At 59.6% G+C, this 25,551-nt stretch overlaps 1 protein-coding gene and 1 long non-coding RNA gene across 2 annotated transcripts; both read left to right on the top strand.

Moving 5' to 3' along the window:
• The first annotated feature begins 901 nt into the window (after window positions 1-901).
• Window positions 902-14,398, top strand: LOC123652905. The gene is made up of 3 exons (XR_006742464.1): window positions 902-971; window positions 11,502-11,722; window positions 14,183-14,398. It is a non-coding gene; the product is annotated as an uncharacterized LOC123652905 (long non-coding RNA).
• Window positions 14,399-21,623: 7,225 nt separating this feature from the next.
• Window positions 21,624-25,045, top strand: HOXB9 (homeobox B9). Its single transcript, XM_036451373.2, has 2 exons — window positions 21,624-22,294; window positions 24,791-25,045. The coding sequence occupies exons 1-2, from the start codon at window positions 21,748-21,750 to the stop codon at window positions 25,024-25,026; spliced, it is 783 nt and encodes a 260-aa protein (XP_036307266.1). The 5' UTR covers window positions 21,624-21,747; the 3' UTR covers window positions 25,027-25,045.
• Window positions 25,046-25,551: the final 506 nt, after the last annotated feature.

The following is a 25,551-nucleotide window of genomic DNA, read 5'->3' as shown; positions in this document are numbered from 1 at the left end:
GGGCGGTCCTCAGCCTGGTGCTGTCCCCGGCAGGACGGAGCCCCAGGCAGTGGGGCGGGCGGCGGGGAGGGCGCGCAGGAAGTCTCTCTGTCGCAGCATCAAACAGGAGACTGGCTACCACCGGGGAGGAACCTGATGGGGGAATGGGGGATGGGGTGGGTGGACGGGGGAGCACAGAGACGGAGGAGGGTCCCCGGCTCCCCCCTCCAGGCTCTGTTCTCCATGGGGATCAGTGGCCTCTATGGGGATCGGTGGCCATCAGTGGAGGGTCTATGCGCCCCCTCCCCTTCTCAGACTCCACCCGCCTCACATTCCCAACTGCCAAGGACAACTTGTGTGGCTTCCGAAGCTGGGGCTCTTCCTGCCCCCCGCCTCCCCTCTGCTTTTCTTTTGTCTGTTTCTGCATTTGACGGTTTCTGAGGTTGGCCTCTCTCTTCTCTCTCTCTCTCTCTCTCTCTCTCTCTCTCTCTCTCTCTCTCTCTCTCTCTCTCTCTCTCTCTCTCACACACACACACACACACACACACACACACACTCACACACTCTGCGGGCCTTCTCGTCGCCTTTCCTCCAGGCTCCACCTTTCCCAAGCGCCGGCGGTTCCCGGGATCTTCGCGCAGCGCCCGGTGGCGCCGGGAGGGGCAGGTGAGAGTCGCCGGAGCCCCGCCCGGGACGCGGGGAAGGTGGCGCCGGCGCCAATCGGCCGCCGGGCCCTGCCCTGCCCTCCCCGCCGCACCCTCCCCTCCGCACCCTCCCGCTCTCCGGCGCCAGCGGGACCGAGGACGCGGGTCCCTTTGCGCCCAGCGCCCGGCTGCGCCCCTGACCCAGACGCCGCCCCGAGGCCTCAGGGCTGGAGCCGCCCAGCCCACAGGCTCCCGGCGGCGGGCACTGGGGTCCCTGGACTGCGTGGCGCCTAAAGGCCGGGGAGCCCCTGCAGCTGTGAGGACGCGGAAGAGCTGGCGGCCGGGAAGGTAGGTGAGCCCCCCCCTTCCCCTCGCTGCTGGGGACCGGGATCATGCAGATCAGAGCGGGCAGGCCAGACCCCTCCTGGGCTGGACAGCCCCCGGCCGCGCACTGGGGACGGATGGCCGCGCCGGCGTGAGCTTAGGGACCACCGTTAACCTTGAGCTCCGACCAACCATCCTCTCCCCGCGGGGCCTGGGGCGCCCGTGCAAAGCCATGGCCTCCGTTCTCTCCCACCCGTTCTCCTTCTCCAAGCCAGGCTGTGGAGGGAGCAGAGGGTCGCCTCCCTTCCCTCCCCCACGACTTGGGCTCCCCAGGGCCGGGGTTGAATGTGAAGCCTCAGCCCATCCACTCACAGCCCCGAATTCCGATGAAGGTAGCGGGGAGGCAGGTCTGCTACCCTGAGCGGCCTGGCGGGTAGGGGTCGCTTGGGCAGGGCTGCTGCTCTCTCTGCGGAAACTAGGAACTGGCCTGGGATTCTGGGTCCAGGCAGGAGCCCAGATCCCCGCATTGGGAGGCCCGGATCCCCGAGCTGTGGAATCACCCGTCCCTCTAGCAGCCCCTCCTGAGAGGGTGGGGAAGTGCCTGGGGAAGCCTCTTGCCGCCCACCGCCTTCCATCGAGGGAGGAGACCTCGGCCTCCTGGCCTTCGGGCGGTGCTGGGCCTCGGTGGCCTCCGCCTGGAAGAGCCGGATCTGAATCTGCAGGATGCCAGGCACCGCCATCTTGCTTGAGACACAGACTCACAAAAATCAAGCGAGTGCTTTTTTGTAAGAGGGCCTGTTGTTTGTAGGAGGAGGCAGGGAAAAGTCCCCTATCTGTATGCATGGGGCCAAGACCAAATTGGGTGGATTTTGAAAAGGCATGCGGGTATAGGCATACGGAGCCTGCAGGGTGGCTATTGTGGTCACTCAGGAGGGAGTGACCCTCAGGCGGCAGCGAGGAACCCCGCATCAGGGCAGCGGGCCGCTCGGAATGTTAAGCACTGCGTCAAGATTGAGGATCCGTACAAACATGTGAAGGATTCATGGAATTATGTGCTCCCGATTGTGCTCAATAATAAAGGTAGCAGGTGGGAAATTCATCTCTCTCTCTCTCTCTCTCTCTCTCTCTCTCTCTCTCTATATATATATATATATATATATATATATATATATCAATATATCCTCATTCCAAAGCACAACAGTGCACATTATAGTTTCCATACTCCACTTGTCAAATGTGGAAACACACAGCACAGAATTGTATTTTCTAGAATCAAGAGAAGCATAAAGATACAGAAGTGCGTTTGTCAGTGAGCTTCCCTGATTCTTGCAGGAAGAGAGTCAGGGCTTTTCCTGATTTAATCTTCCTTCCAAACCCCCTTTTCCTAGAGTCGGACAGAGAGGCCTCCTCTCTCTCCTGTCCCAGGAGCGGGGAAGCCTTCTTCCACTCCAACCACATTGCCCTGGCTTCCCACCCTGCCAGGGCTTAGACCCACCACCCCAACATACGCACATACACACGCACATACACAGACACACACACACATACAGGCACACATACACACATACAGAGGCACATACACAGGCACATACACACGCACATACACAGACACACACATACAGGCACACATACACACACACATACACACGCACATACAGAGGCACATACACAGGCACATACACACACACACACACAGGCACACATACATACACACGCACATACAGAGGCACATACACAGGCACATACACAGACACACACACACACAGGCACACTGCCTCAGAACAAATGCCAGAAAAGGCTTTCCTAGCCCCAGGCAAGGCCCCTAAGAGGACTCCCTCACTCCCACACTGCAAATTGGACACCCAGTCCCCCACTCTACCCCCAGCAGATGGCTTACCACCCTCAGAAAGCACTGATCCTGTGACAGGAGCATCTGTTAGGCCGGGAACTTAGTCTCCAGCCCACCCTGCCTCCGACTTCTCTTCCGGCCCCATTCAGACACCAGGCTGCATGTGCCGCTGGGCGAGAGAGTTTGATTATTTTGGTCTATTGGAGTTCTCTCTTGTTTTCTCCTCCCTCGTTGCTCTCTTGCTCTTGGGTTTTGACTTCTGTTTCTCTTGAGCATAGAAAGACAGGAAACCCTGACGTCTCTGGGCTTGGAGGGAAGGGACAGAGAAAGAAGGAATAGCTGACCCCCCAGGAAGCACCCAGAACTGTGATTGGAAACATGAAGTCATCACAGTAGACCCTTCCCTCCAAGGCTGAGAAGCCATGAAGTTCCACAATCACCCCCTAACCTCCCTCCAATGCTAGCATCTTCTCTGAGAGGAACTGAGAATGCGGGGCTTCTGCAGTTTTCAAAAACAGGAAGAGGAAACATTCCTGAGGTTATTCAGGTGGTCGGTGAGGAGGGAGTCTGCAGTTCGCCCAGGAGGCCTGAGCTCCCAGAGAAATGAAATTCTCGGGGGCTGAGGCACTGGGGCAAGTCCTGCTTGGCCCTGACCTGGGCTCCACAGGGGAGCTGGGCTGTTCCGCAGGAGGTGAGATCAGGGGACTGGAGGCGCAGCTCCCTCTCCTGCCTGGATGCCTCATGGGCCCCAAAACCTATTCTGAGCCCAAAAGCAGGGATAGCTGAAAGATAAAACAATCCTGAAAACATCCAGATGTGTAATCTGCTTAGATCCCAGAGCCATGGGAAAGCGCCGGGACAGAGTCTGTCTCCTTGACCCCAGCGTCGGACGGGGGGACGGGGTGGGCTGGACGGTCAGATCTTGGCCTGTAGAGCAGAGTCTGTGGAGCTGGTTTATAGGGTTTGGGGCTCCTTCCCTCCTCTCCCCGTGGCTCCCCTTGCTTCCTTCCTGCCCTCCCCCTCCAGAGCTTTCTGTAGAGCCCCGGATCCCACAGTTTCCGAGGGTTAGCCCCCTGAGACAGCGGCCGAGAACTTCTATTTGGATCTATCAGAGGAGTTCCTGTCTGGAAAGTGCTGAGACCAAACCCGAACGCTCCTGTGGCTCTCCACCCTCTGCTCGTTAGCTGAGGCCGGTGCTGGCCAGGTCTACCAGCGCCTGTGGGAGGGGTTCCTGTCCGCCCCCCAACTGTCTACAAAGCAGAGGGCAAAAGACACCCCGACCTGAAAGGTGGTCACAAATCTCAAGCCTTTTCGTGGGAAGATGCCTGAATGCACAGCCTCACGCAGCTCCCTCTCCATCGCTCCCCATCCCTCTCCTCAGCCCCTCACAGTCAAAACCACAAGGGGGTCATTAAGGCCATAGCACCCCATCCCCATCCCATCGCCCCTCCTGGGGTGGCCTTGTTGCCCTCTTCGGAGCCCTGGGCTAATGTTCCAGGCTGAGTCGGAGGCAAGGGCTCAGTTCAGAATAAACTGGGCATAAAATAATAATGGTGAGAAAAATTACCATGAATTCCAGAGCCTCCTCCATCCTGAGAAGTTTCTCCTTAAACTAGGGCGGAGGCCAGGACCATGGCCCAGCCCTCAGGGACTGACCCGAATGCCCCAAACCCTGAGAGAGGGAGAGAAGCCAGTACCCAGAGACCTCATCCTGGGATCCAAACGTCCAGCTAGTAAGCTTCGTACCTCTTCCGCAGTCCGTCCCTCCTCCCCCAGACGGGTCTCCTGGGCTGGGTGGGCCCGAGGGAGGGAACGAGGCTACTCCTCGGAGCTGAGACTCTCCGCTGGGCCGCTCCCACGGCTCGGGAGAGACCATGTCCGGCGTTGCTGCTGCCGTGGGTCCAGGTGCCTGGGGGTTGGGGGGATTGGAGAAGTCGTGGTGAGGGGGTTTGATACCGCCTGTAGAATGCGCCCCACGTCCCCAGTCCTGTCTAGGGCGCCCTAGCGCGGGGCCAGCCGCGGTCCCTGGGAGCCGCACCCCGCAGCGCTTTGCGGAGGGTCAGCGCCTTCCCCGCAGCTGGGCCGCAGAGAGACGGTCCTGGGCCGGCGCCGCCCGCACTGCGGCCGTCCCCGCTGCCGTCCCCGCTGCCGTCCCCGCTGCGATCGTCCCCGATGCCGTCCCCGCTGCGACCGTCCCCGCTGCGACCGTCCCCGCTGCCCTCCCCGCTGCCCTCCCCGCTGCCGTCCCCGCTGCCCTCCCCGCTGTCGTCCCCGCTGCCGTCCCCGCTGCCCTCCCCGCTGCGACCGTCCCCGCTGCGACCGTCCCCGCTGCCCTCCCCGCTGCCGTCCCCGCTGCCGTCCCCGCTGCCCTCCCCGCTGCCCTCCCCGCTGCCCTCCCCGCTGTCGTCCCCGCTGCCATCCCCGCTGCGGCGGGAGGGCAGGGAGACCAGATCGCGGCTGGGGGCGGCGGCCCAGTCGCAGCCTCAGAGTTGGGGGCACCTCGGGACTCCACGTCTCCAGCCGCATTAGAAAGGGGGGTTTGACATCGAGCCGCAGTGTCCAGGGCGAAGGGAGGTCGCAGTGAGCACAGTGTCCCTTCCAGACTGTCCTGCGCTGCTGCCGAAGGAGGGTGCCGGGCCGGGCGGGGCGGGGGCTCTGTCCAGCCTCCGGCGGAAGGAGAGGCTGGGCCAGCGCCTTGCCCCCAGCGGGTCCGGATCCTCGGTGGCGCGGGGACCGCGCAGGCTGGGCGGGGGCGAGGGAGAGGGGGGCCCGCGGTCGGCCCCCGAGGAGAGTGGGTCCTGGTCTCTGGGCCCCGGCGCTCCCTCCAGGCCCATCTCCCGGCTCCGGTTTCCCTCCCAGGTGCGCCTTTCCTCGCCACAAGCCGCCGCTCCCCCGCCCAGAGGCACCCCTCTCTCCGGCACCCACTGATTAACCAGAGCCCTGGGGAGGCCGAGGCGCTGTAAACGGGAGGCGTAGAGCGAGGGGGCGCTGGCGGGGCCGGTCATCTCCCGGGAAGACGCGGACCGAACCGAACACGAGGCGCCCTGGCCGCGAGCCGGCTCCTCCGCGCCCTTCTCCGCACGCGGGTTTGGCGCCCGCCCTGCTCGCCCAGCGGCTCCAGCTCCGCCTGCAGCCCGGCTGTTTTCCTTCGCTCTGCCCTTCCCCTTCTCTCTGGCCGCCCTGCAGGACCCCCTCCTCCGTCCTGCTTCTTTCTGCCTGCCTGTCCCCATGTCTCTGGCGCCCCTTCCCGTGCCCACCCGACCGAGAGGACCTGCAGGCCAGGGCGAGAGGTCTCGGCTGGCGGCCTGGCTCCCGGGTCTCAGCGCCGCGCCGCAGGCGGGGCTGGAGCTGAGAGAGCGGAGACCCGGGGAAACATGCCCACCCACACCCCCAAGGGCGAGGGCATCTGCAGGAAAAACAGACCCTGAAACTTTTGGATCCGCTCAGGACAAGGCGGCAAGGGGCAGAGTGACCCAGGCCCCAGGGGAGAAGAGCTTTGTGCGCCTTCTCTGGGTGGACAAGAGGGACAGGGTAGGGCCTTCTGAGCCGCCTTGTCCCTCCCTCCCTGGAGTCCCCAGCACAGGGGGTCCCGGGAAGGCCTGGTGAGAGCATCCACCCAACTTCTGATGCAGCAGTGGTTAGTCCTTTCTTTCCACTTACCTTGCGGGAGACCCAAGTCTATGTTAGTGCCTCTCCCTGCAGCCCGTTTGTGATATCTGTATGTGGATGGTGAGTGAGAGCTTCTTAATGTTGGGGGAGAGGGTGTGCTCCTTTAAATCTGATGAAAGTTATTGATTCCTACCTCCCAGAGAAAAAGGCACTTATGTAATAGCCGCAAATCCCACAATTTCAGAGGGTTTCCGGCCCTGGGACTCCAGGGTAAGGTCTCCTGGTTGGATGGACCAAGGAAGCGGGTATCTGGAAAGTGCAGAGACCGAGTATGGTCCTTTAATGTTCGCCAGGTCAGCCTTCACCTTTAAAAGCACTCCCCTCCCCACCACTACCTGTGGGGGCTGGCTTCCCTGTGGGGGTCCGTCTTCCCTCCCTTCCTAGCACAAGGGGGCTCCAGCAAGAGGGGAAAGCTTTGCTGGGGAAACTGGTTTGGGGAGGAGACCCTCTGCCGGAGGGAAGCTGGGCTTGGGCAGCCCCCTAGGGAGTAAAGCAAACACTGACACTCCCGGTAAGGGGAAGGTTATGGAGAGACAACCCCCTAGATAATTTTGTCTGTGAGTCAACTAAGGGGACCAGGCAATAGAATGTTCTAATCTACCTGTTTGGTTTCCTCAGAGACTCTGGCTTAGCCAAGGTCAGAGGCTGGGGGACACCAAACTGGGCTGAAAGGGAAAAGATTTGTTCCCAAACAGTCGTGTAACTGGTTTGTAGGAGCCAAACAGGTGGCCCCTGGCAAACCAGAGCCAAGGGGTAGAGGTTGAGTGGGAGTTGGAGTGGGAGTGGGAGTGGGAGTGGGAGTGGGGGTGGGAGTGGGGGGTGGGAGTGGGGTGGGAGTGAGGGGTGGGAGTGGGGTGGGAGTGGGAGTGGGGGGTGGGAGTGGGGGGTGGGAGTGGGAGTGGGGGTGGGAGTGGGGGGTGGGAGTGAGGGGTGGGAGTGGGGTGGGAGTGGGGGTGGGAGTGGGGGTGGGAGTGGGGGGTGGGAGTGGGGTGGGAGTGGGGGGTGGGAGTGAGGGGTGGGAGTGGGGTGGGAGTGGGGTGGGAGTGGGAGTGGGGTGGGAGGGGGGGTGGGAGTGGGATGGGAATGGGGGTGGGAATGGGGGTGGGAGTGGGATGGGAATGGGGGTGGGAATGGGGGTGGGAGTGGGGGGGGGAGTGGGGGTGGGAGTGGGGAGTGGGAGTGGGGGTGGGTGTGGGGAGTGGGAGTGGGGGTGGGAGTGGGGAGTGGGAGTGGGGAGTGGGAGTGGGGGTGGGAGTGGGGGGAGGGAGTGAGGGTGGAAGTGGGAATGGGAGTGGGGGTGGGAGTGGGAGTGGGAGTGGGGGTGGGAGTGAGGGTGGGAGTGGGAGTGGGGGTGGGAGTGGGGGGTGGGAGTGGGATGGGAATGGGGGTGGGAGTGGGGTGGGAATGGGAGTGGGAATGGGGGTGGGAGTGGGATGGGAATGGGAGTGGGGGTGGGAGTGGGGAGTGGGAGTGGGGGTGGGAGTGGGAGTGGGAGTGGGGGGTGGGAGTGGGGGTGGGAGTGGGAGTGGGATGGGAATGGGAGTGGGGTGGGAGTTGGGTGGGAATGGGAGTGGGATGGGAATGGGAGTGGGAGTGGGGTGGGAGTGGGGTGGGAATGGGAGTGGGGGTGGGAGTGGGGGTGGGAGTGGGGGTGGGAGTGGGGTGGGAGTGGGGAGTGGGGGTGGGAGTGGGGGGTGGGAGTGGGGGTGGGAGTGGGGTGGGAGTGGGGGGTGGGAGTGAGAGTGGGATGGGAGTGAGGTAGGAGTGGGAGTGGGGTGGGAGGTTCAGGAACCTCCTCCTCTCCCCCAGCCACTGTGTTTGGCTCTTCCTCCGCAGCCAGTGCCAGTAAAAGCTCCTGACCTCCTGCCCACGGTCCTGTGAACTGACCACGCTGGGTTTTTCAGAAGAAAAGTCAGGCTTCCTTGGGGTCTAGGATATGAATAAATGTCCTTGGTTGAGGACAATATTCAGACAAATGAAGGGAACTGGAAATTATCCGGCTTATTGTATCCTCCCCCTACACACATACACATTCCAACCCCAGCCCCGCCTGGCTGGTCCCCAATTGCCTACACATCTCAGGCAAATGCGGCTGGGGCAGGACAGACCCGCACCCAGTCCTGCCTGCCCCTCTCTGAGCTGGGACACCGCCTACCAGCCCAGTAGTTCTGGGCTGAAACAAGAAGCCAATGGTTGGTTGGCTAATAGTATTCAGAATCCTGCCTGAAAAGAAAGGAAGGAAGAAAGAAAGAAAAGGAAAAAACAACAACAACAACACGGTTTTCTGCTTGGGACAACTTAAACTGAATCATTCTGGCTGCGAACACCTTGCCTAAATGCTTTTAATCAGAGCAGAAGAACTATGTCTATTCATTCCCTGCTTTCCTAATTAAAAAAGTTAATTGCTGTTCTCAGGAACCTCCCACCGAGGGTCAGGAGCCTCTAGACAGTTCTTTGCCCCGCCCCCCGCAAGGCCATCCCCACCGTGGAGTTGGCCTCTTCCTGACAGACAGTGGGAGGGGGGCCCTCACACCCTCCGCTCCACCCCTGCACCAGGACTTTGGCCCTGAGAAGGCAGTTCTAGCCCAGCAGGGTCGCCCCCTCCCAGGGTTCCTGGACTCCTTTGGGGAGCAGACGCCTCTCCCTGGGTGCAAGTCAGCGCTCTGAGCCCTGGTGGAGTGCAGCTCCGCCTGGAGCCCTGGAGCTTAGCCCGCTGCTGGGCACACAGTAGGCACTCTGGAAATGTTGAATGTGGGGTGACAGTTCCCACCAGGCAAAGGTCAAAACCTTGTTGGGGGGCGGGGGTGTCTCTGAGGCTGGTGCACGGACTGCTCCGAGGCCTCCTGACTGGCCAGGAAATGATCAAGACCTCCATATTTTAATCCCAGCGTCCTGGGCCCCCTGCTGCTTTTCTGCTCATTCTCTAAGGCGGGATCCTGCCACTCTGGCAAACGGAAAAGGCTCATTGAGAATCTCCATGAGAATATGCTGCCACTCCCCAGACCTTTCCCCCACCAGATCCAGATATTTCAGGCTAAAGGGAGTTTGAACCTGAAATGAGCCAGATAATTGCCCCAATTCTCTGTTCCTCATTGAAGAGGGAGTTACAGGCCAAGGGGTTCAAGTGGCCTCACTTTTATGGACATTTGCTCTGAGTCAAAAGAACTCATTATGCATATACAGGCCGAGAGGCACACACTCTGATCCAGACTGGTTCTCGGGGAACAAAGCAGGCTTCTTCCTCTCCCCTTCTGCCCCCTCCTCCACCGCTTTCTCTCTCTTCCTCCCTCTCCCTCCCCGCCTCCCCCTTCTCGTTATTAATAGTTACTATTTACTAAATGCTCCCTGTTCACCTGGCATTGTGCTAAACCCTTGACACACTGTACATTAATTCATCCTTACAAGGATCCTAGGATAGCCAGATTTTGCAGATGCAGAAGCTAACTTGTTTTTTCAGGCATGAAGCGTGTGTGTGTGTGTGTGTGTGTGTGTGTGTGTGTGATAATGTTGCTGTGATCCTGGCAGATTTGAATGCTCAAGAGGTATAACACGGGCTGGAATGGGAATAAAATTGACAATGAGAAGCTCTTCAAGTTTTTTGAAATATGGAATGTTTTAATAGAATCCAGATAGTTTCTCCTGTCTTAAAGGGAACAAAGAAGAGACACAATTAGCTGGCTCATTCTGAGCCCCAAATGCTTTCCCTGGAAATGGGCGGATAATGAGGCTGACAGAACGTTCCCATTTGAATTTGCCTGATGTTCCATGTTTCCCTCCTAACTTGTGAGGCGTACAGCCTCACACACACACAGCCACCCACACGGGAATGCTGACGCACACAGACCTAGCTCTATCCCGCCTCCAGTCTTTTATGACTCAGCCCTGGGAATGAAAATAGGGTTTGGGCAGAATAGCATGCCCAAGGCTCCGGATGTGCACTTGCAATTAGACACCTCACTGGGGACAGCCCCTGCCAGGCTGGGAAGGTCATCTCTCCAAGGCCCCAGCCCTGGGCAGGCCCCGCACCCTCGCTACCACAGCAGGCAAGTGCCCTTTGCTGGCCCTCTATCCCTTTCCTTCCCTTCTTTCCCTTCAGATATTCTCTCTGGGACAACTGTCCAGAGAATCACTTGGGAGAAACGTCTGGAAGAGGGCTGTGAGGTATAAAAAGGCATCTCTGCCTTAGGGGAAGGGAGAGAGGACCCCCATTTTTCCTATCCCACTCTTCTCAGATTCTGGATGTTTCTGAGCTCAGAGTCAGAGGGCTGAATGCAGAACAAGGCTTCTTTTCCCCTACCCCACCCCATAACTCAGTCTCCATCGGAGTCAAGGTAGTGACCCCACTGTCTGCCCTAAATGACCTTCTCTTTGTGGTTTATGGGATGGTCATGTTTTCAGCACCTTCTCTTAGTCACCAGAGCCTCTCCTATAAAGCTTTCAACCCTCACAACAACCCCTTTTGAGGTCTTTTTCATCTGGGCCTTGGAGGGCCTCAGGCACTGGCCCGCAATCCCACACAGACAGGGAGGCTGTAAGCTGGCCCTGTCCCGGAAGGGAGGGGACCGTGCTTGTCTTGGCTCTCAATCCTAGCTGAGCTGGGCTTCCAATTCCCATAGATGCTCCCCCAAATCCCTGACCCAGAAACCCCTTAACTTCCAACACAGACAACCCACAGAGGCTGCCTTTCTGGAAATTCGCTTACAAAAAAGACATTGTCGCCAAGGTCCTCAGAGTTTGGGGGTTAGAACATTCCATCGGAGGAGAGGACGCATCCTCCAGTTCTGCTTCTCCACTTGTAATAGCTGCTCTAATCTTGGCCAACCACTTCATTTCTGGGGCCTCCGTGCTTTCTTTTGTAGGTTAGGGGAGGGGGATGTTGAAGATTCTGGCGCTGCCCTTGAGCTGGCTCCTGGGGGATCAAAGGAGATTTGGTCTGTGGAAGGCTCCCTAGAGGATGGGGATGAGGGGGAGGGAGAGGATGGAGTGATTCCGTTCCCAGCCTTCACCCGTTTAATGGTGTTTCTTTCGCTTGGCAGAGGTCGCCAAAGGCACCATACCAGCGGCCAGCTCCAGGCCAAGCCCAGCGAGTCTGCAGGAGCCAGACCCTTCACCCTTCACCTGGCTTGGGACGCGGAGCTGCGGGAAGATGTTTCTATAATATTGTAGTTCAGCGTAGATGCAACGCCAGGGCGCCGCCTAGAGGTCAGCCGCGGCCTCTGCGACACCAGCCCACGACCATGGAGCTGCTCCAGCCTCGGTCAGAAATTGGGGGGAGAAGAGGGGGAATCCAGCTCCTGGAGTCTCAGGGATGTGGCTTGTGGCACTTCTGACTTCTCTGAGACGCCTCCCAGCCCCCACCAGCGAACCCTAAGCAGGGATCAGGAAGGCCCAGAGATATTTATTCTTGTGACTCTCACTAAATGGAAGGGCGTGCCACTGTCCGTTTCTTTGAGGATCCCGTGTTTTGCACTCTGTGTCTATATTGCCTCCTCTCGCCATCCGAATTGCCCAGCCCCCTCCAGGTATGCCGAACTCTGCTTTATCTTCGGGGGGGGGGGGGGCGCTGGGAACCCGCACCCCTAAACCTGACAGCGTGGTTATCTCCAGTTTCAACTCTCTGAATAATGTGAAGATCGACGTGCTTTTGGAAAAGCGGTCAGAAAGCTTTTGAGGGTGAAAACACACACCGTCATCTAACTGGCCTTTACTCGCTGAATGGCCAGCTCAACTAGTGAATGAACGAGAGTCTGGAGGGGGCTGTGAGCACCAGCGCCCCTGTCGGTGGCCTCTGTGCTGGTCACTTGAAAGTTGACTCCTTTGGAATGAGAAGGAATGGGTCTGAGCTGTTGTTCCCCACGACAAGCAGAGCGTTTCCTTTTTAAAGCTGGGACCCATGGCCTGCGTCCTGAGAATGGGGGGGTGAGGGGAAGCCACAGAGCCCCTGAAAAGTGTATGCAAAACTCACATGTCATTCTGGAGTCCAGGACTAAAATAGTCCAACCCCCTCTCCTTAGCCCAGGGAGCCTCTGACCTCCTCCCCACCACCCCCATCACCACACTCATTACCCAGGCCCTGACCCACCTCAGAGGCCTGCAGGGTAACAGTCTTGAATGGTGTGGAAACTGCTGGTCCCTCCATTCTGCCCTCTGCCCATCACTAACAGTTCCCAGAGGCAAAGCCTGAGAGGAGGGGTGGCTGCCAGGAGCTGCCGTCACAGTCTTTTTAATAAAAATATAGCATGATAAAGTGCAAAGTGAGGGAGCTCGGGCAAGTGATGAGGAGGGGAGCTGGAGGGGCCTCCCCACGCATATCCTAGAATATGAATGTTGGGATGGAAACAAGCTACTTGTCCTTCAGCTTTAATTAGTTCCCCTCTTCCTCCTTCTTGGAGCAAGGAAGGGGCCAGTGGCCCCCTGACCCCTTTCGGCAGAGTGCGACTGTCTGCATCAGGTGAGCCTTTCAGAAAATCCAGGAACTGTAGACCGCAGCCTGGCATTTTTCTGCCCGGTCCACTTCTTAACCATCGAGAAAGAAATCCCCAGCTGTTCTTGGGCACCTGTTTGGGGTGTGTGTGTGTGTGTGTGTGTGTGCTTTAAGGATAGGGCATGGAAGGCCACATCTGTGGGGTGGGGGTGGGGGGACTGGTGCCTTCTAGGCACCAAATCCTCACCTGAGTCTGCAGCTGGGTCCCACCCTTGTACCCAAGCCCAACCCGAGCCTGAGCTCATCTCCGCTCTCCAGCGCCTCTCAGACCTGCCCCATCGGTGTTTGGCGGATGAATGATTGTGAGGTGTGCTCAGATTCCGTCGCTCTGCCGCCCAGAAGCGCCCCCAACCAGGCCCCTCACCTCAGCAGACCAGTGAGCAGAAAGCCAGTAACTTCGCTCCCAGTTATCTGGAACCCGAGGCGCACGGGCTTTTTCCTAGTTGTGATCTATGACGGCCTAATAGCGCTTCCAAACGCAGATCCCACAGAGTTGTATAAAAACCAAACCCAAGTAGAAAAGAACCATGCGCTCTGGAGAGGGTCCCGGCATCCAGGTAGCGGCTGCTTTTGTTGGACGTTGAGGCTTTTTAGGAGCCGCGGAGCTCGGCGCCGGCTGGTTTGGACACTCCTCAGCGCGGCGGGCACCCGCTTCCCCAAGACCCCGACCCTCGGGGTTCCGCTAGCAGCCCCTGCTCTTGGCCCCGACCCCTCTCCTCTCGTCTTCTCGCACGTTCCTGGCAACCTGTTGGCGGGCGGAGCGGGACCAAGGTCTGGCAGCTGGAGACGGAAAGAGAAAAACAAAAAAACCCGCTTCCAGCGGACAGATGCAAAGAACGGAGTTCCAGGGCGTGGCGGGCAGAGCCGGGCTTGAGTCTAGAAGGGCCGGCAGCCTAGTTTAGTGAAGATCCGGGGTCCCCTTCGGGCCGGTGAGCCCCAGCAATAGCGTGTGGGGGGCCCGGGACTGTGGTGCAGGCGGTGCGTCCCGTCTGGGCCTCGGCCTCGGCCGCCTGGGCCCCGCGCCCCGCGCCCCGTGCCGCGGGCGGGGAAGGGCCGGCGCGGCGGCTCCTGGGGCGCAGGGCGCTCCTGGCAAAGCCCGGGCCGGGCTGCCTCTCCGGACGCACAGTCTGCTGCCGCGGGGAGGAAGAGGGGGGCACCCAGGCGGGGGATTTTGCGGCTCGTAAATTTGTTTCCCCTGCCCCCTCACCCGCCCCCGGCCGTCTGTCTTTTCAGGACGCGAGGGGATGTAAACCGTTTGAAGTTCATCCACACGGTGAAGTTTTATTGTATTTCCGGTCCCCAAGATTTACACCCGGGAGGGGGAGCGGGCGGCCGGGCGGACGGCCTCGCTCCCTAGGACTTCCCCGCCGGACACGTGGCCGCGGACACTCACCTCCCGGGCGCGGGCGGGAGGGAGCGGGCGGGACAGGACGCCGTCGCTTCCCGCCGCCGCCGGGGTCCGCGCCTCCGCCTCCTCCTCCTCCTCCTCCTCCTCTTCCTCCTCCTCCTCCTCGTTCTCCTCCTCCTCCTCCTCGTTCTCCTCCTCCTTCTCTTCCTCGTCCTCCTCCTCCGCCGCCGCCGCCCAGGTAAGTCCGACGCCGCGGGTGGGAGAGTTCGCGGGGCGCCTGTGAGGACGCGGGTGTCCGCAGAGGCGGAGGTGGCGGTGGCGGGCGTCGGTGGGGGCCTGGAAGCCAAGGGCCCAGGCCGAAGGTCGGGAAGAAAGAACCACATCTGTGGTTCACGCAGCGGTTCCCCTGGTGAATTCGGAGAAGATGGTCTTACCTGGGACGGCTCCGCCTCTGCGGGGCCGGCGCCCCGGACCTTCCCAGCGGCGGGACTTCCCAGCGGCGGGACTGTTCAGGTCAGCAGCCGGCCTCCCCTTCCAGCCGGTTCTTCTGTTTGCTCCCTAGTCCTCCTGATCCCTTTCTCGCCCGCCGGCATTTCTCCGCACTCCTCTCCGCTCTCCCGCCTGCATTCCAGCCTTGAAACTGGAGTTTGGACTGGGCTTTGGTGTCCAGCTGGAAGATTTGGCTTCTCAGAGCTACCCTGGGCGACCCTGGACTACAGCCTAGCCTTGATAACAGTTGGAAGTTGAGAAATCTTTTTATCTGTGGAGATTATCCGCCAGCTGCGTACTCAGAGGCTGGTAAACCAAGCAGGAGTATCAGCCCACCCAGGAGGCCCTGCCCAGGTCTGGGGTTGGGTCCAGGCCCCTCCGGCCAGGCCTCCTAAAAGACAGCAAAAGTTCCCAGAATCTGAGCTGCCAGGACCAGCGAGCTCCAGAAGGGTTTTGCCTGGAGTCCGGCCTCTGGTTCTTTGGATTTGTTGTTTAATGGCAACTGTGTTTGGTGAGGGAAGAGGTGGAGGGAACTGAATGAAGTTAGCCGGCCAGCCGCTTTGGCCCACAAAATGGCTGCAGGCCCTGCCCCCAGTGAGCCCTTGACCCGCGGAGCCTGACCTGGAGCTGCTGAGTGAATTAGGTAGTTTCATGTTGTTGGGCCTGGATTTCTGAACACAAGGACATCAAACCACCCGACTCACGGCAGTTACTGCTCCTCGCTTAGCTGGAGGAGTAGGGGCGGCAGTTACTGCTCCTCGCTTAGCTGGAGGAGTAGGGGCGTGGGGAGGGAGGCAGAGACAGGCTGTGCCCAACAGTGGAGCGAGCGGTCTGAGGCCCCTGGACCAGGAGCAGCCAGGATGTCCGGGGAGAAGAGATCTCCGGAGTTCTAGCGTGCCCCCACCCCCATGTCTGCGTTTTAAAAATGTGTATTGGGAGGGCGGGGAGGAGTGGGGAGCACTCCAATCTCCAAAGCCCAACGGGGTGGTAGTTGGGGCTTTGAGCTTCCTTCCTTGGGGTCATGGGCTCCTGTCTGCCTTCAGATTTTCCAATAAAAGTTTCCCCAACTTGGCAAATGCTAGCTTTCAAGAGACACAGGGAGTCATGGAAGTCTTGGTAACCCCTTGAGGGGGAGGGCTCAGTATAGCCCATCCCTAATGGGAAACATCAGGATCCTTTGCAATCTCGGCCTCTGGGCCTCTGGGCATCCAGACTCTTTCCTAGAGCCCCCTAGTGGGACAGCGGTGGGTTAAAAAAAAAAAAATCTTCGCTCAATCCCACAGTTGGCTCCTGCCCTGCAGAGAGGCCAAGGCTTCCTCATAGACCCTTGGTCTGGGCTGCAGGTTTACCTCGGTCTTGAGGGCCAACTCCTGGGACAGGGGTCTGACTTGTAGGCTAGCGGGGAGCTCAGTCTTGGGCAGTTCATTCAGACGGATGGGGTGACTGGTGAGGGAGCAGGGGGTGGGGCAGGGGCAAAGCTGTGATACCCTCTTTGACCCCAGCCCCCTCCAGGCTCCTGGCGCTCTGCCCAGGGAAGGAATAAGTAGAAGCACTGGCGGAAGGCAGGCGTGGGACAGTCCAAAGCATAGGCTAACTTTTGTTCCCAAACTCCCGCCCCCCTGCTTGAGGCAGAGGAAATGTAGAAGGGGGCCCAACCGGATGGGGCTCCGTGGCGCCAGGCTGACTTGGATGGCAAAGGAGGGGGTCTCTGAACAACAGGCCTCTGCTAGGGTGGAGGGGCCCCCTCAGGAGACCGCCCCCCCCCACCCAGAGGCCATGCAACCTTCAACGCTGTCCTGGGGAGCGAGGCCAACTGCTGCCCCCTGACACTTCCTCGTCCTCAGTCTGGGTGAAGGCGGTCTGGAGCGCCCTGCTGCCTTACCTTGCTTCTCCCTGGGGCCCTCACAGCCCTGCCCCACCACTCGGAGCCTCACTGTCTTCCATCCCCGGTGTCCCCTGGCCACCCCCTCCCAGGAACAGTGCTGTAAAAAGAAAAAAAAGGGGGATGTTAGAGAGAAAGGAGGAAATAAAGTCTTTGGAAAGCAGAGAGTTTTACAACAGCCACAGGTTTTATGGAAGCAATTTCGTAATAACCTTCTACCTGCTCAGCTCCTTTCTGTCCCGCCTGCTGCCCACCCCGTTTGGCCTCCTGGATGCTCCCTCCCAAAGAGTCAGCCCCCACCACCACCTTCCAGATCCCTGATGGCTGCGAGCTGGTAAGGGGAGATTCCAGAGACCTGCCTGGGCCGCTGACCTCCCAGGCCTTCCTCTCACCTCTGACGCTTGGGGAGGGAGGCGGAGCAGAAGATTTCGTTGCTTTTCAATGAAAATCCCCACTCGAAGGGTGGAAGCGGAAGCACCGAGGTTTGAACTCCTGTGCAGAGTCGATGTGACCCATTTTGGAGGCCTGTTTTGTGTAAAGGGTGAGGGTTCTGGGGTCCTTGGTTTCTCCCCCCTCCCCTGGAGCCAAGTGTCTCCACATCTCCTTTCCCAGAGGGGGCCTGGACTCTGATTGCGGGTCAGAAGAAAGATCTCAGGGTGCCCGGGGACAGAGACTCAGGGACTTTGCTGATTTCGTTGTACACAGCAGTGCTTTTTTTTGGTGTGACCTCCACAGCTACCCGAGAGCTTTCACATTAAACTCAGCTCTACCTGCCGGTCCAGTGCACCCTCGGGTGGCACATACTCATGCACGACTAATAGTGTCTTCATCTGGCGCCCATCACCACCATGAAATAAGGATCACGAGATGCACACTGCCCCCGCAGCTCTGGGAAAGATACGCAGTAAAGGATTTCATGGTCGGACAAAAAAGTCACAAAATTCCATGACCTCCCTGAACCAGTTTGAGGCATTTCCTTCACCTTCCAGAGAAATATTTTAGGAGGAGGTTGTAAAAAGAATCCAGATGTAAGTCACATGCATTTGTTGGAGAATACGGACCGTAGATATTTTGCCTGAATATCAAGTCAACAGGCAGATTTTCAATGGAAGCTTCCGAATCAACTGAGGTTTTATAGCTACAATTCAAGGGCACAAATACTTCAGTTTTTGCCCTTTTCATAGGGGTGTGATGGTTATAAAAACGGACACAAAAGCTTTCGGATCATAGATCTTATATGAGTGGAGCTGTAAATCGACATCACAGGCATTATTCACACATCCACATACATACCACTAGACCTTACATACAAATGCTTACGCAATCCAGTATTATGGTTGGGCAGATTTACTCATCTATATTATATACATTAACCCTATTTATTCTATGTGCAGCGTAGAGTACAGTATATTCGCACACTAGGTTCGATATTGATTTGAAATATACAAACAGGATCTACACATCTATTCAAACACAGCATGCATAAATTTCAGCTTAGCTTATCGATTAAAAACAACCTTTCCCCCTTTATTATTTTGGCTTTTACTTCTTCTTTTGTTTGTTTTGGTTTATCTCCCCTCTGTTTAAAATTTTCTCTTACTGATAAGGACCCTTCTAAAAGCCACCCCTCAAGCCAGGCACTCACCAGCTGGTCCAGGCCCGGCGTGGCCTCTTCGCCTCCCACCTCCGCCTCCCTCATCTGCGCTCAGGGCCCCAGCATGACCGGGGCTGCAGCCGTCTGCCTGCTCTTCCCGCCTGCTCTTCCCCCAGCCACCAGCCCCAGCCCAGCTGTGCTCAGGCGCTCCTCTCCTGTGCGGGGAATGGCGAGAGGCTCCGAGGGCAAGCGGCAAGCGGGTTTCCCTTCTTCCTCTTTGGGACTGGGGGTGGGGCGGGGCGGGGTGGGGTACAGTTTGCTCTCTCAGGACAAGGTGACCCTCACTCAGGGAATCCCTTTAGGAGGCACCTTTAGAAACTGGGCATCACCGGCTGAAATCCTGTTCGCCTCCCTCGGTCAGGGGAGGTAGCATTGTCTGGGTGAGAAAAGAAGGGTTTTGTGGTTTTGTTTGTTTGTTTGTTTGTTTGTTTGTTTTTGGAAGGGGAAAGGCCTTCAGAACCCCCAAACAAGGGACTCCCTCTCAGCCAACCCTTTGGTCATTTGTCTGAACTGGAGTTGAGTTTCAATTTGGAGCAACAGTGTTTTCTAGAAAGCCTACCTGGGTGGGGCTCAGTGCTTGGTTGCACCTGAAGGGAGCTGAGCTGAGGGGCTAGTCCCTGCTTTGCCTTTCCGAGCCCCTTTTCTGAGGTGACCGAGACCCTCAAAGCCTGTCATTTTGACATCGTCCCCATTTTCCAGCTTCCTTGTGAGCTCAGGCTAACTTCTGGTGGCGGGAAAGAGCCTGGGTCCCCTCCTAAATCAGAACCCAGGAACCACCCAGGGTGAGGGGCATCTCCCCTGCCGGGACACTGCACCCCAGTAGGGCACACCCCACGAACCCCAACACTCTTCCTCTAACTTCTCCCCTAAACAAGTGGCCCTCCTGACTTCTCTCTTGCCAAGGACAAACCCGGAGTGGGCAATGGCAACCAGACGGGCTGTGGGCAGAGTTCAGAGCCTGCACAGCCTGGGTCTTAAGAACAGCCCAGAGCTGTGACTTTTCCACAAACAAATAAAAAAGTCTCTGCCCACAGACCCACGTCCTTTTGGACCCTGGTCTGTAGGCCACAGAGAGCCATGGCCACAGCCCACCATGCCTCATTGTCCCATTACTGACGGCAGGAGAGACTGTCCCCTGAAGAGTGTATTGATCACAGGGGAAGCCCACAGCGGACGCCCTACAGCTGGCACATCCAGAACAGGTGCTGTGCCCACACTGGGACTCCTCCACTCGGCGCCAGCTTCTCGCTGGCCAGTCCAGGTAGCTCTCTCTTCCCCAGGCGCCCAGCCGCCACTTAGAAGAATTGGCATCGGGTTTGTTTGTTTGTTTGTTTGTTTTTCTCTGCCTCGCACTTGGGTCCCCCTGAAAAAGCAGATCTTCCTGCTGTTGGTTTCGGACACGCCTGGCTGTCATCCTGGGAGAGACAGCCGGGGTGGGAGAGGAGGGGGGCGGCTGGGTGCCCGCATTGATCTTTAAGAAATCATTTTGAAATCGCCATAATGTGAAGAAATATGGCGCTTTGCCCTCGTATTTCACATGTAATGACACGAGATGGCTTCATTTGGAAAGAGAAGCTGGCGGGAGGGTGTGTGCGCGCGGAGGTGATCTGCAGCCTTCTGCACAGCGGAGGGGTCCGTGGGCACCACGGTAACACCTCAAATTAGAATCGCCCTGTTCGTTAAGATAATGCGGCTGGGGGCGGCCTAGGTTATCAGGGCCCAGAGCTGGAGACTCAGCCCCAGCCTGGCCCTCAACCCAGCTGGAGGAAGGAGGGCGAGGGGAGGAGAGGAGAGTGGTCTGTCTGTCCGGGGCTGCCCTCCCTGCGTGCTCACAGGCCCCTGCACCCAGGGCTGGAGTGGGAAGAGCCAGGGCTGGGAGGTGAGTGGAAACCAGCGAGTGGCCCCCAGGGAACCCCAGCTCAGGGCCCCAGAAATCCGTTCCAACAAAACAGGGGATTCGGAAACTCCAGCGAGAGAAGGCGGCGGGTGGGCGGAAGGCTGACCCCACAGCACTAGTGTTTGGCGATCTTTCCGGAAGGACGCAGCGCGGGGTGAGAGCAGTGGGACAGGGGAGCCTTGAAAGGCTCCATCCTCCCTGGGTGGCGGGGAGAGGTCTCTGGACCCCCCCCCCCACCTCTGCCCGCTGACACCTTAGGGAAGCCCCTTAGTCCTTTGTCACAGCCAGCTCCCCCATCTGGGCGATTTTAAGGGCCTGGCCTGTTAGTCCGCGGAGGGAAGGAGAAATGGCTGTGCCCCCCCACCCAACCCCAACCCCACACTTCCCTCTGGCCAGGGCCAAAGAGAGGTCCAAGAAGTCCGAGGGAGCTTTGGCGAGTTGAATTCAACTCTTCCAGAGGCTCTACTTCCCAGGGCCTGACGAATCCCTTTAAACCCACGCAGGCTGTAATGTCAGGACAGCTAAAACCTCAGGACAGGGTTTTTGGACACTCACCCCTTTCTATCCCCCTCTGCCAGCTACTGAGGGGTCAGGAGAAACTCCCCGGGCAGTCACCTTCCTCAAACAGTCACAGAGAGCCCCCTCCAAGAGGATGCCGCCTTCCAAACCCCCAGCTTCTGGCCCCACCACCTCCAATGCATGGCTGCTGCGCAGTTGTTTTAATAGACATCTTGTGACAAGAAGACAGCAAAGAGAGGAGGGCCCGAGGGATGGCGTGAAGGTGTGTGTGTTGGGGAGGGTTGGGGGGGGGGAGGTGGTGGAGGGGGAAACACTTTTTCGGTTAATGATGCCGCGGGCCCTTCTAGCTGCTCCCAAGCTGGGGCTCTGTCCCTCCCACTGTCCTGCTCTCCCTCTCTCCCTCCCCGACCCGCCTGGGGAGAGGGCTCCGCAGCCCGCCCGCGTCCCTCCAGAGGCAGCCCGCTGCTCTCCCTCCGCCTCCCCTCCGCCCCCGCCACCAACCTCCCCCCCCACCCCCCCACCATCGGGAGAACTCCACCCCCCTCCTTGCAAAAAGGCGGAGGGAGGGACCGGGCGGCCGGCTGCGCTCGCTGAGGTTACGTGGCCGCCCGAGCCCTGACGTGGTGGCACATTGCATCAGCATAAAACAATCCATCCTCCCCGATATGGAATGCGGCGCGGACGGCTGACAGCGCGAGCGCGGCCCCCTCGCCGGCTTGATTGATGCGGGCGCGGGCGCTTTATCAGGCCGTCGGAGAAACTTTGGCCAATCATTTGGCGAGGGGCGCCGAGCCGGGCCGCTCCACTGTACTTTGTTGGCTGAGAAGTTGAGCTCAGGGGGTGGGGGTGGGAGGGTGGGGGGCTTCGCGGGGCGGGGGGGGGGGTGTCCGTGTCCGAAAGCCCTCACCCCGGTCCGGGTGCCACCTTCTTCTTCTCCCCTCCCGGCTCGGGCGCCGCGGCGCGAGCGGGTCCCCTTCCCCCCTGGCCGGCGCCCGGATAATGTCTGAGGATGTCCATTTCGGGGACGCTTAGCAGCTATTATGTCGACTCGATCATAAGTCACGAGAGCGAGGACGCGCCCGCGGCCAAGTTCCCTGCCTCCGGCCAGTACGCGGGCCCGCGGCAGCCGGGCCACGCGGAGCCCCTGGAGTTCCCCTCGTGCAGCTTCCAGCCCAAAGCGCCCGTGTTCGGCGCGTCCTGGGCGCCGCTGAGCCCGCACGCGCCCGGGAGCCTGCCGGCCGTCTACCACCCCTACCTGCAGCCCCAGGGCGGCCCGGCCGACGGCAGGTACCTGCGCACCTGGCTGGAGCCCGCGCCGCGCGGGGAGGCGGCGGGGCCGGCGCCGGGGCCGGGGCCGGGGCAGGCGGGGGGCCCGGCGGCCGTGAAGGCGGAGCCGCTGCTGGGCGCGCCGCCGGGGGAGCTGCTCAAGCCGGGCTCGCCCGAGTACAGTTTGGAGACCCCGGCGGGCAGGGAGGCCGTCCTGTCTAATCAAAGACCCGGCTACGGGGACAATAAAGTGTGCGAAGGAAGCGAGGACAAAGAGAGGCCGGATCAAAGTAAGTTATAAGAAGTGAGGAAATGCCCGGGCCGCGGCCGGCGGGGGCGGGGAGGGGCCATAAACCGGACAATGTGAAGGGAAGCCGGCGGGCGCGGCCGGGAGAGCGGGGGAGGAGAGGCGGCGGAAGGAGGAAGGAAGGAAGCGGCCGGGGGTCCCCGAGGGGAGCCGGGGCCGCGGAGGAGCGGGGCGCCCCCGCTGCGCCAAGGCCGGAGGAGGCTGGGGAGCGGGACCCGCTCGCTCCCCTCCCCCCGTTTCCCGGGGACCCCGGCGGAGAGCTGGGGGTGCAGCCCGGCCGCGGGCCCGGGAGGAGCTGGCGTCCCGCAGGCGGAGGGCCCGCGGGCAGGGGGAGCGCACCGGCTGGCAGGGCTCCGCGCCACGCGCGCACCATAAAGCGGCCGAGGGGAGGCGGGAGGGGGCTCGTTAGGGCTTTATTTGCGATGCAGCAGCTCGGCGGAGGATCGAGCCCCGCAGATGCCAGGCTGGAGCGGCTCCGGGGCCGCAGCCGGCGAGGGGAGGGGCGGGGAAGCCCGGGGCCCGGGACGGAGCCCTCCCCAGGAGCCTTCCCTCCGGCCTCCTCCTCCTCCTCTCCTCCGCTTCCTCTCCCGGGCTGCGGCTTCCTTCCCCCGGCCCCCCGCTGCCCTCTCTCCCCGGGCTCCGGAGCCCCAGCCCGCGCTGTCCGCCTGGCGGGGAGTCGGGACCCACAGCCAGGGTGGAGGAGGAGAGACCCCGGAGGGACCCCCTGGGAGAGGAAAGGTGCGGGGAGAGAGGCTCAAGAATAGGCGCAGAACTTCGCCCTCTGACGGCTCCTCACCTCCCACCCCCCTAAGCACCCCCTCCAGGAGCGGAGCCCGGCCTTTCCCGGAGGTGCTGCTGCCGGAGGGTGGGGCGCTGGCGGGGAGGGCCCTATGTTTTGTCTTTATGGTGAAGAAGAGCGAATCGGCTGGGGACCAGAAACCCTCAGGCTGGTGGGGACAAGTCCTCACCCCTTCCTCTTTTTGGAGAGGGGGGGGGGGTCAGATGCTTACTCTGCTTGCTTTGCCAGATTTCCCACCAACAGAGGGGAGCCCAAGCCCTTTGGGGTGTTCCTACGGCCCCACTCCCCCTGAGGGCCCTGGGGGTCCCCACCTGCCAGGTTGAATCACCAGAGCTGGCATTTGGGTACCACTGGCTCTTCCCAAACCCTCCCTGCTCACACCCACATGGAGCCCCCACCCCCAAGCCCCCCAAACTCTGCCTGGAAAACCCATTATTGCAAGGCAGCCGTTGGGTTAGGATCAATTATTAACATTTCCCCCCTCCTTCATATTTAATGTGAATGTAGGTCCTACCACGGGCAATCACATTAAGGAAATAGCGCTGCAAATTGGTAAGACATGGTACTTAGTGTAGGATGGACCAGATTCTTTTTAAAATATATATTTCGTGCTTTTTTTTTTAATTTGGGGAGAAGGAATCTAGTCGAGGGTAGCTATTATTTTTAATAGCTCTGCTTTACTTGGCAACTTTTCTGAGTTCCAGGATAGGGAGAGACAGTAAGGAGAAGAGAAGCCCGTAAATATTTCTGTTCCACCCCCAACTCAATTACCCTTTTCTCTGCCCCCCTTCACCACACGGAGCCAGTTGGGGTGAAGTGTGCTGTGAAGAGTTCTCTGTTACCCCCTCCTTGTCCTTCTCCCTGGCTCCCCACCCTGGGACTGGAGCCCTTGTGCTCCCCAATCTCCCTGAACTTGCTCTCCCCAAACTGTGAGCTGAGCAGGAGCAGAAACGGAGAGACTATTGCGGCCATAACTTATCTGGGAGCCCCTGGTGCTCCCTGGACCACAGACTGGAGCTGATAAATGGCTGCAATTGGGCTGCTTGTGAACTGGAGTGTGCTGGGTGTTTGCATTTCCAAGCGCGGACACATATTTGCAGTGTGTGTGTGTGTATATATATGTAGGGGGGCGTCTACATGGACATTACATGCCTGCTACCCCATGTGGCCAAGAGACTAGAGCTTGTGACTGAGGCACGGGGTGCTGGGACGGGGCTGGCGGTGCCAGAGGTGCCCTGTCTGGCTGGACAGAAGCTGCTCTCCCCCAGCCCAGCCCTCTCACCTCCCAGACCCAGAGCGAGGACCGTCTGACCAGCCACCCCCCCTCAGACCGGTGGTGCAGGGGTGCCACCCTGCTGGGCTCTGACTTGAGTCCTTACTTGTCCAGACCCAAGTGTAGAAAGAGAGATAAAGAGGACCAATCCCAGGCGGGAAAAGCGTTGGCGATGCCGGGCAGCCTGGCATCTGGTTGACTCCTTCCCACCTAACCTCCACCTAGACATGCCCATGGCTGCTTCTCACCCAGGGGTGGGAACCTGAAGGCCCAGGTGCCCCTTTCTCCAGTGCCCGGAGGGGGGTAGATTGCCAGGGGTGTGCCCGCTGGGAAGGAGAACAGGAGAACCCTTCATCACCCCCCCCCCTTCCTTCCTTTCTTTGATTCTGTCGCTGCTTCTCTTTCAGCCAACCCTTCTGCCAACTGGCTGCACGCTCGCTCTTCCCGGAAAAAGCGCTGTCCCTACACCAAATACCAGACGCTGGAGCTAGAGAAGGAGTTTCTGTTCAATATGTACCTCACCAGGGACCGTAGGCACGAAGTGGCCAGACTCCTCAATCTGAGTGAGAGACAAGTCAAAATCTGGTTTCAGAACCGGCGGATGAAAATGAAGAAAATGAATAAGGAGCAGGGCAAAGAGTAAAGACCTCCCCTCCCTTCCCGCTCCCTCCCCATCTCAAGCTTATTTATCAGTGGTGGCCGGAGCCAGCGCTGCCTGGGATGTATTCCAGTGGATGGGGAAGGGAGACTCGCTCTTCGAGTCCTTTCCCGCAATCCTGAGCCTCCTTCCTCCCGCTCTCACTGGCCCTCTTCTCCCCAGACCTCAGGAGAAAGTTTGGTTCATTTAGAAGGTAGACATAGTTGGTTCTTAAGAAGGGAATGGGCCACAAGGAAAGAGAGACCCTAGTTGAACCCCTAGCAATCTCCCCCTCACCCCAGCTTTTCTGGGGAGCCCCAGCCCCTCACTTCCAGTCTGCCTGTTTCCCTTTCCTCCTAACCCAATGCCACCCGCAGACACCCCAACTGCACACTGCCCAGCAGATGCCCTCATACATGGAGCCTGGGGCCCACACTCAACGGAAGTCACCTCCCAAGTGCAGACCATCCGGGCCCGCAAAGCTGTTGGGACAGCCGGCACAGCATCGGGGGGTTCTGCCCCTGATGCAAA

This window comes from Pipistrellus kuhlii, unplaced genomic scaffold (assembly GCF_014108245.1).
Source record: "Pipistrellus kuhlii isolate mPipKuh1 unplaced genomic scaffold, mPipKuh1.p scaffold_m20_p_22, whole genome shotgun sequence".
NCBI lineage: Eukaryota > Metazoa > Chordata > Mammalia > Chiroptera > Vespertilionidae > Pipistrellus > Pipistrellus kuhlii.
The sequence above is the reverse complement of the archived record's forward strand: the minus strand, read 5'-3'. Positions and strand labels throughout refer to the sequence as shown.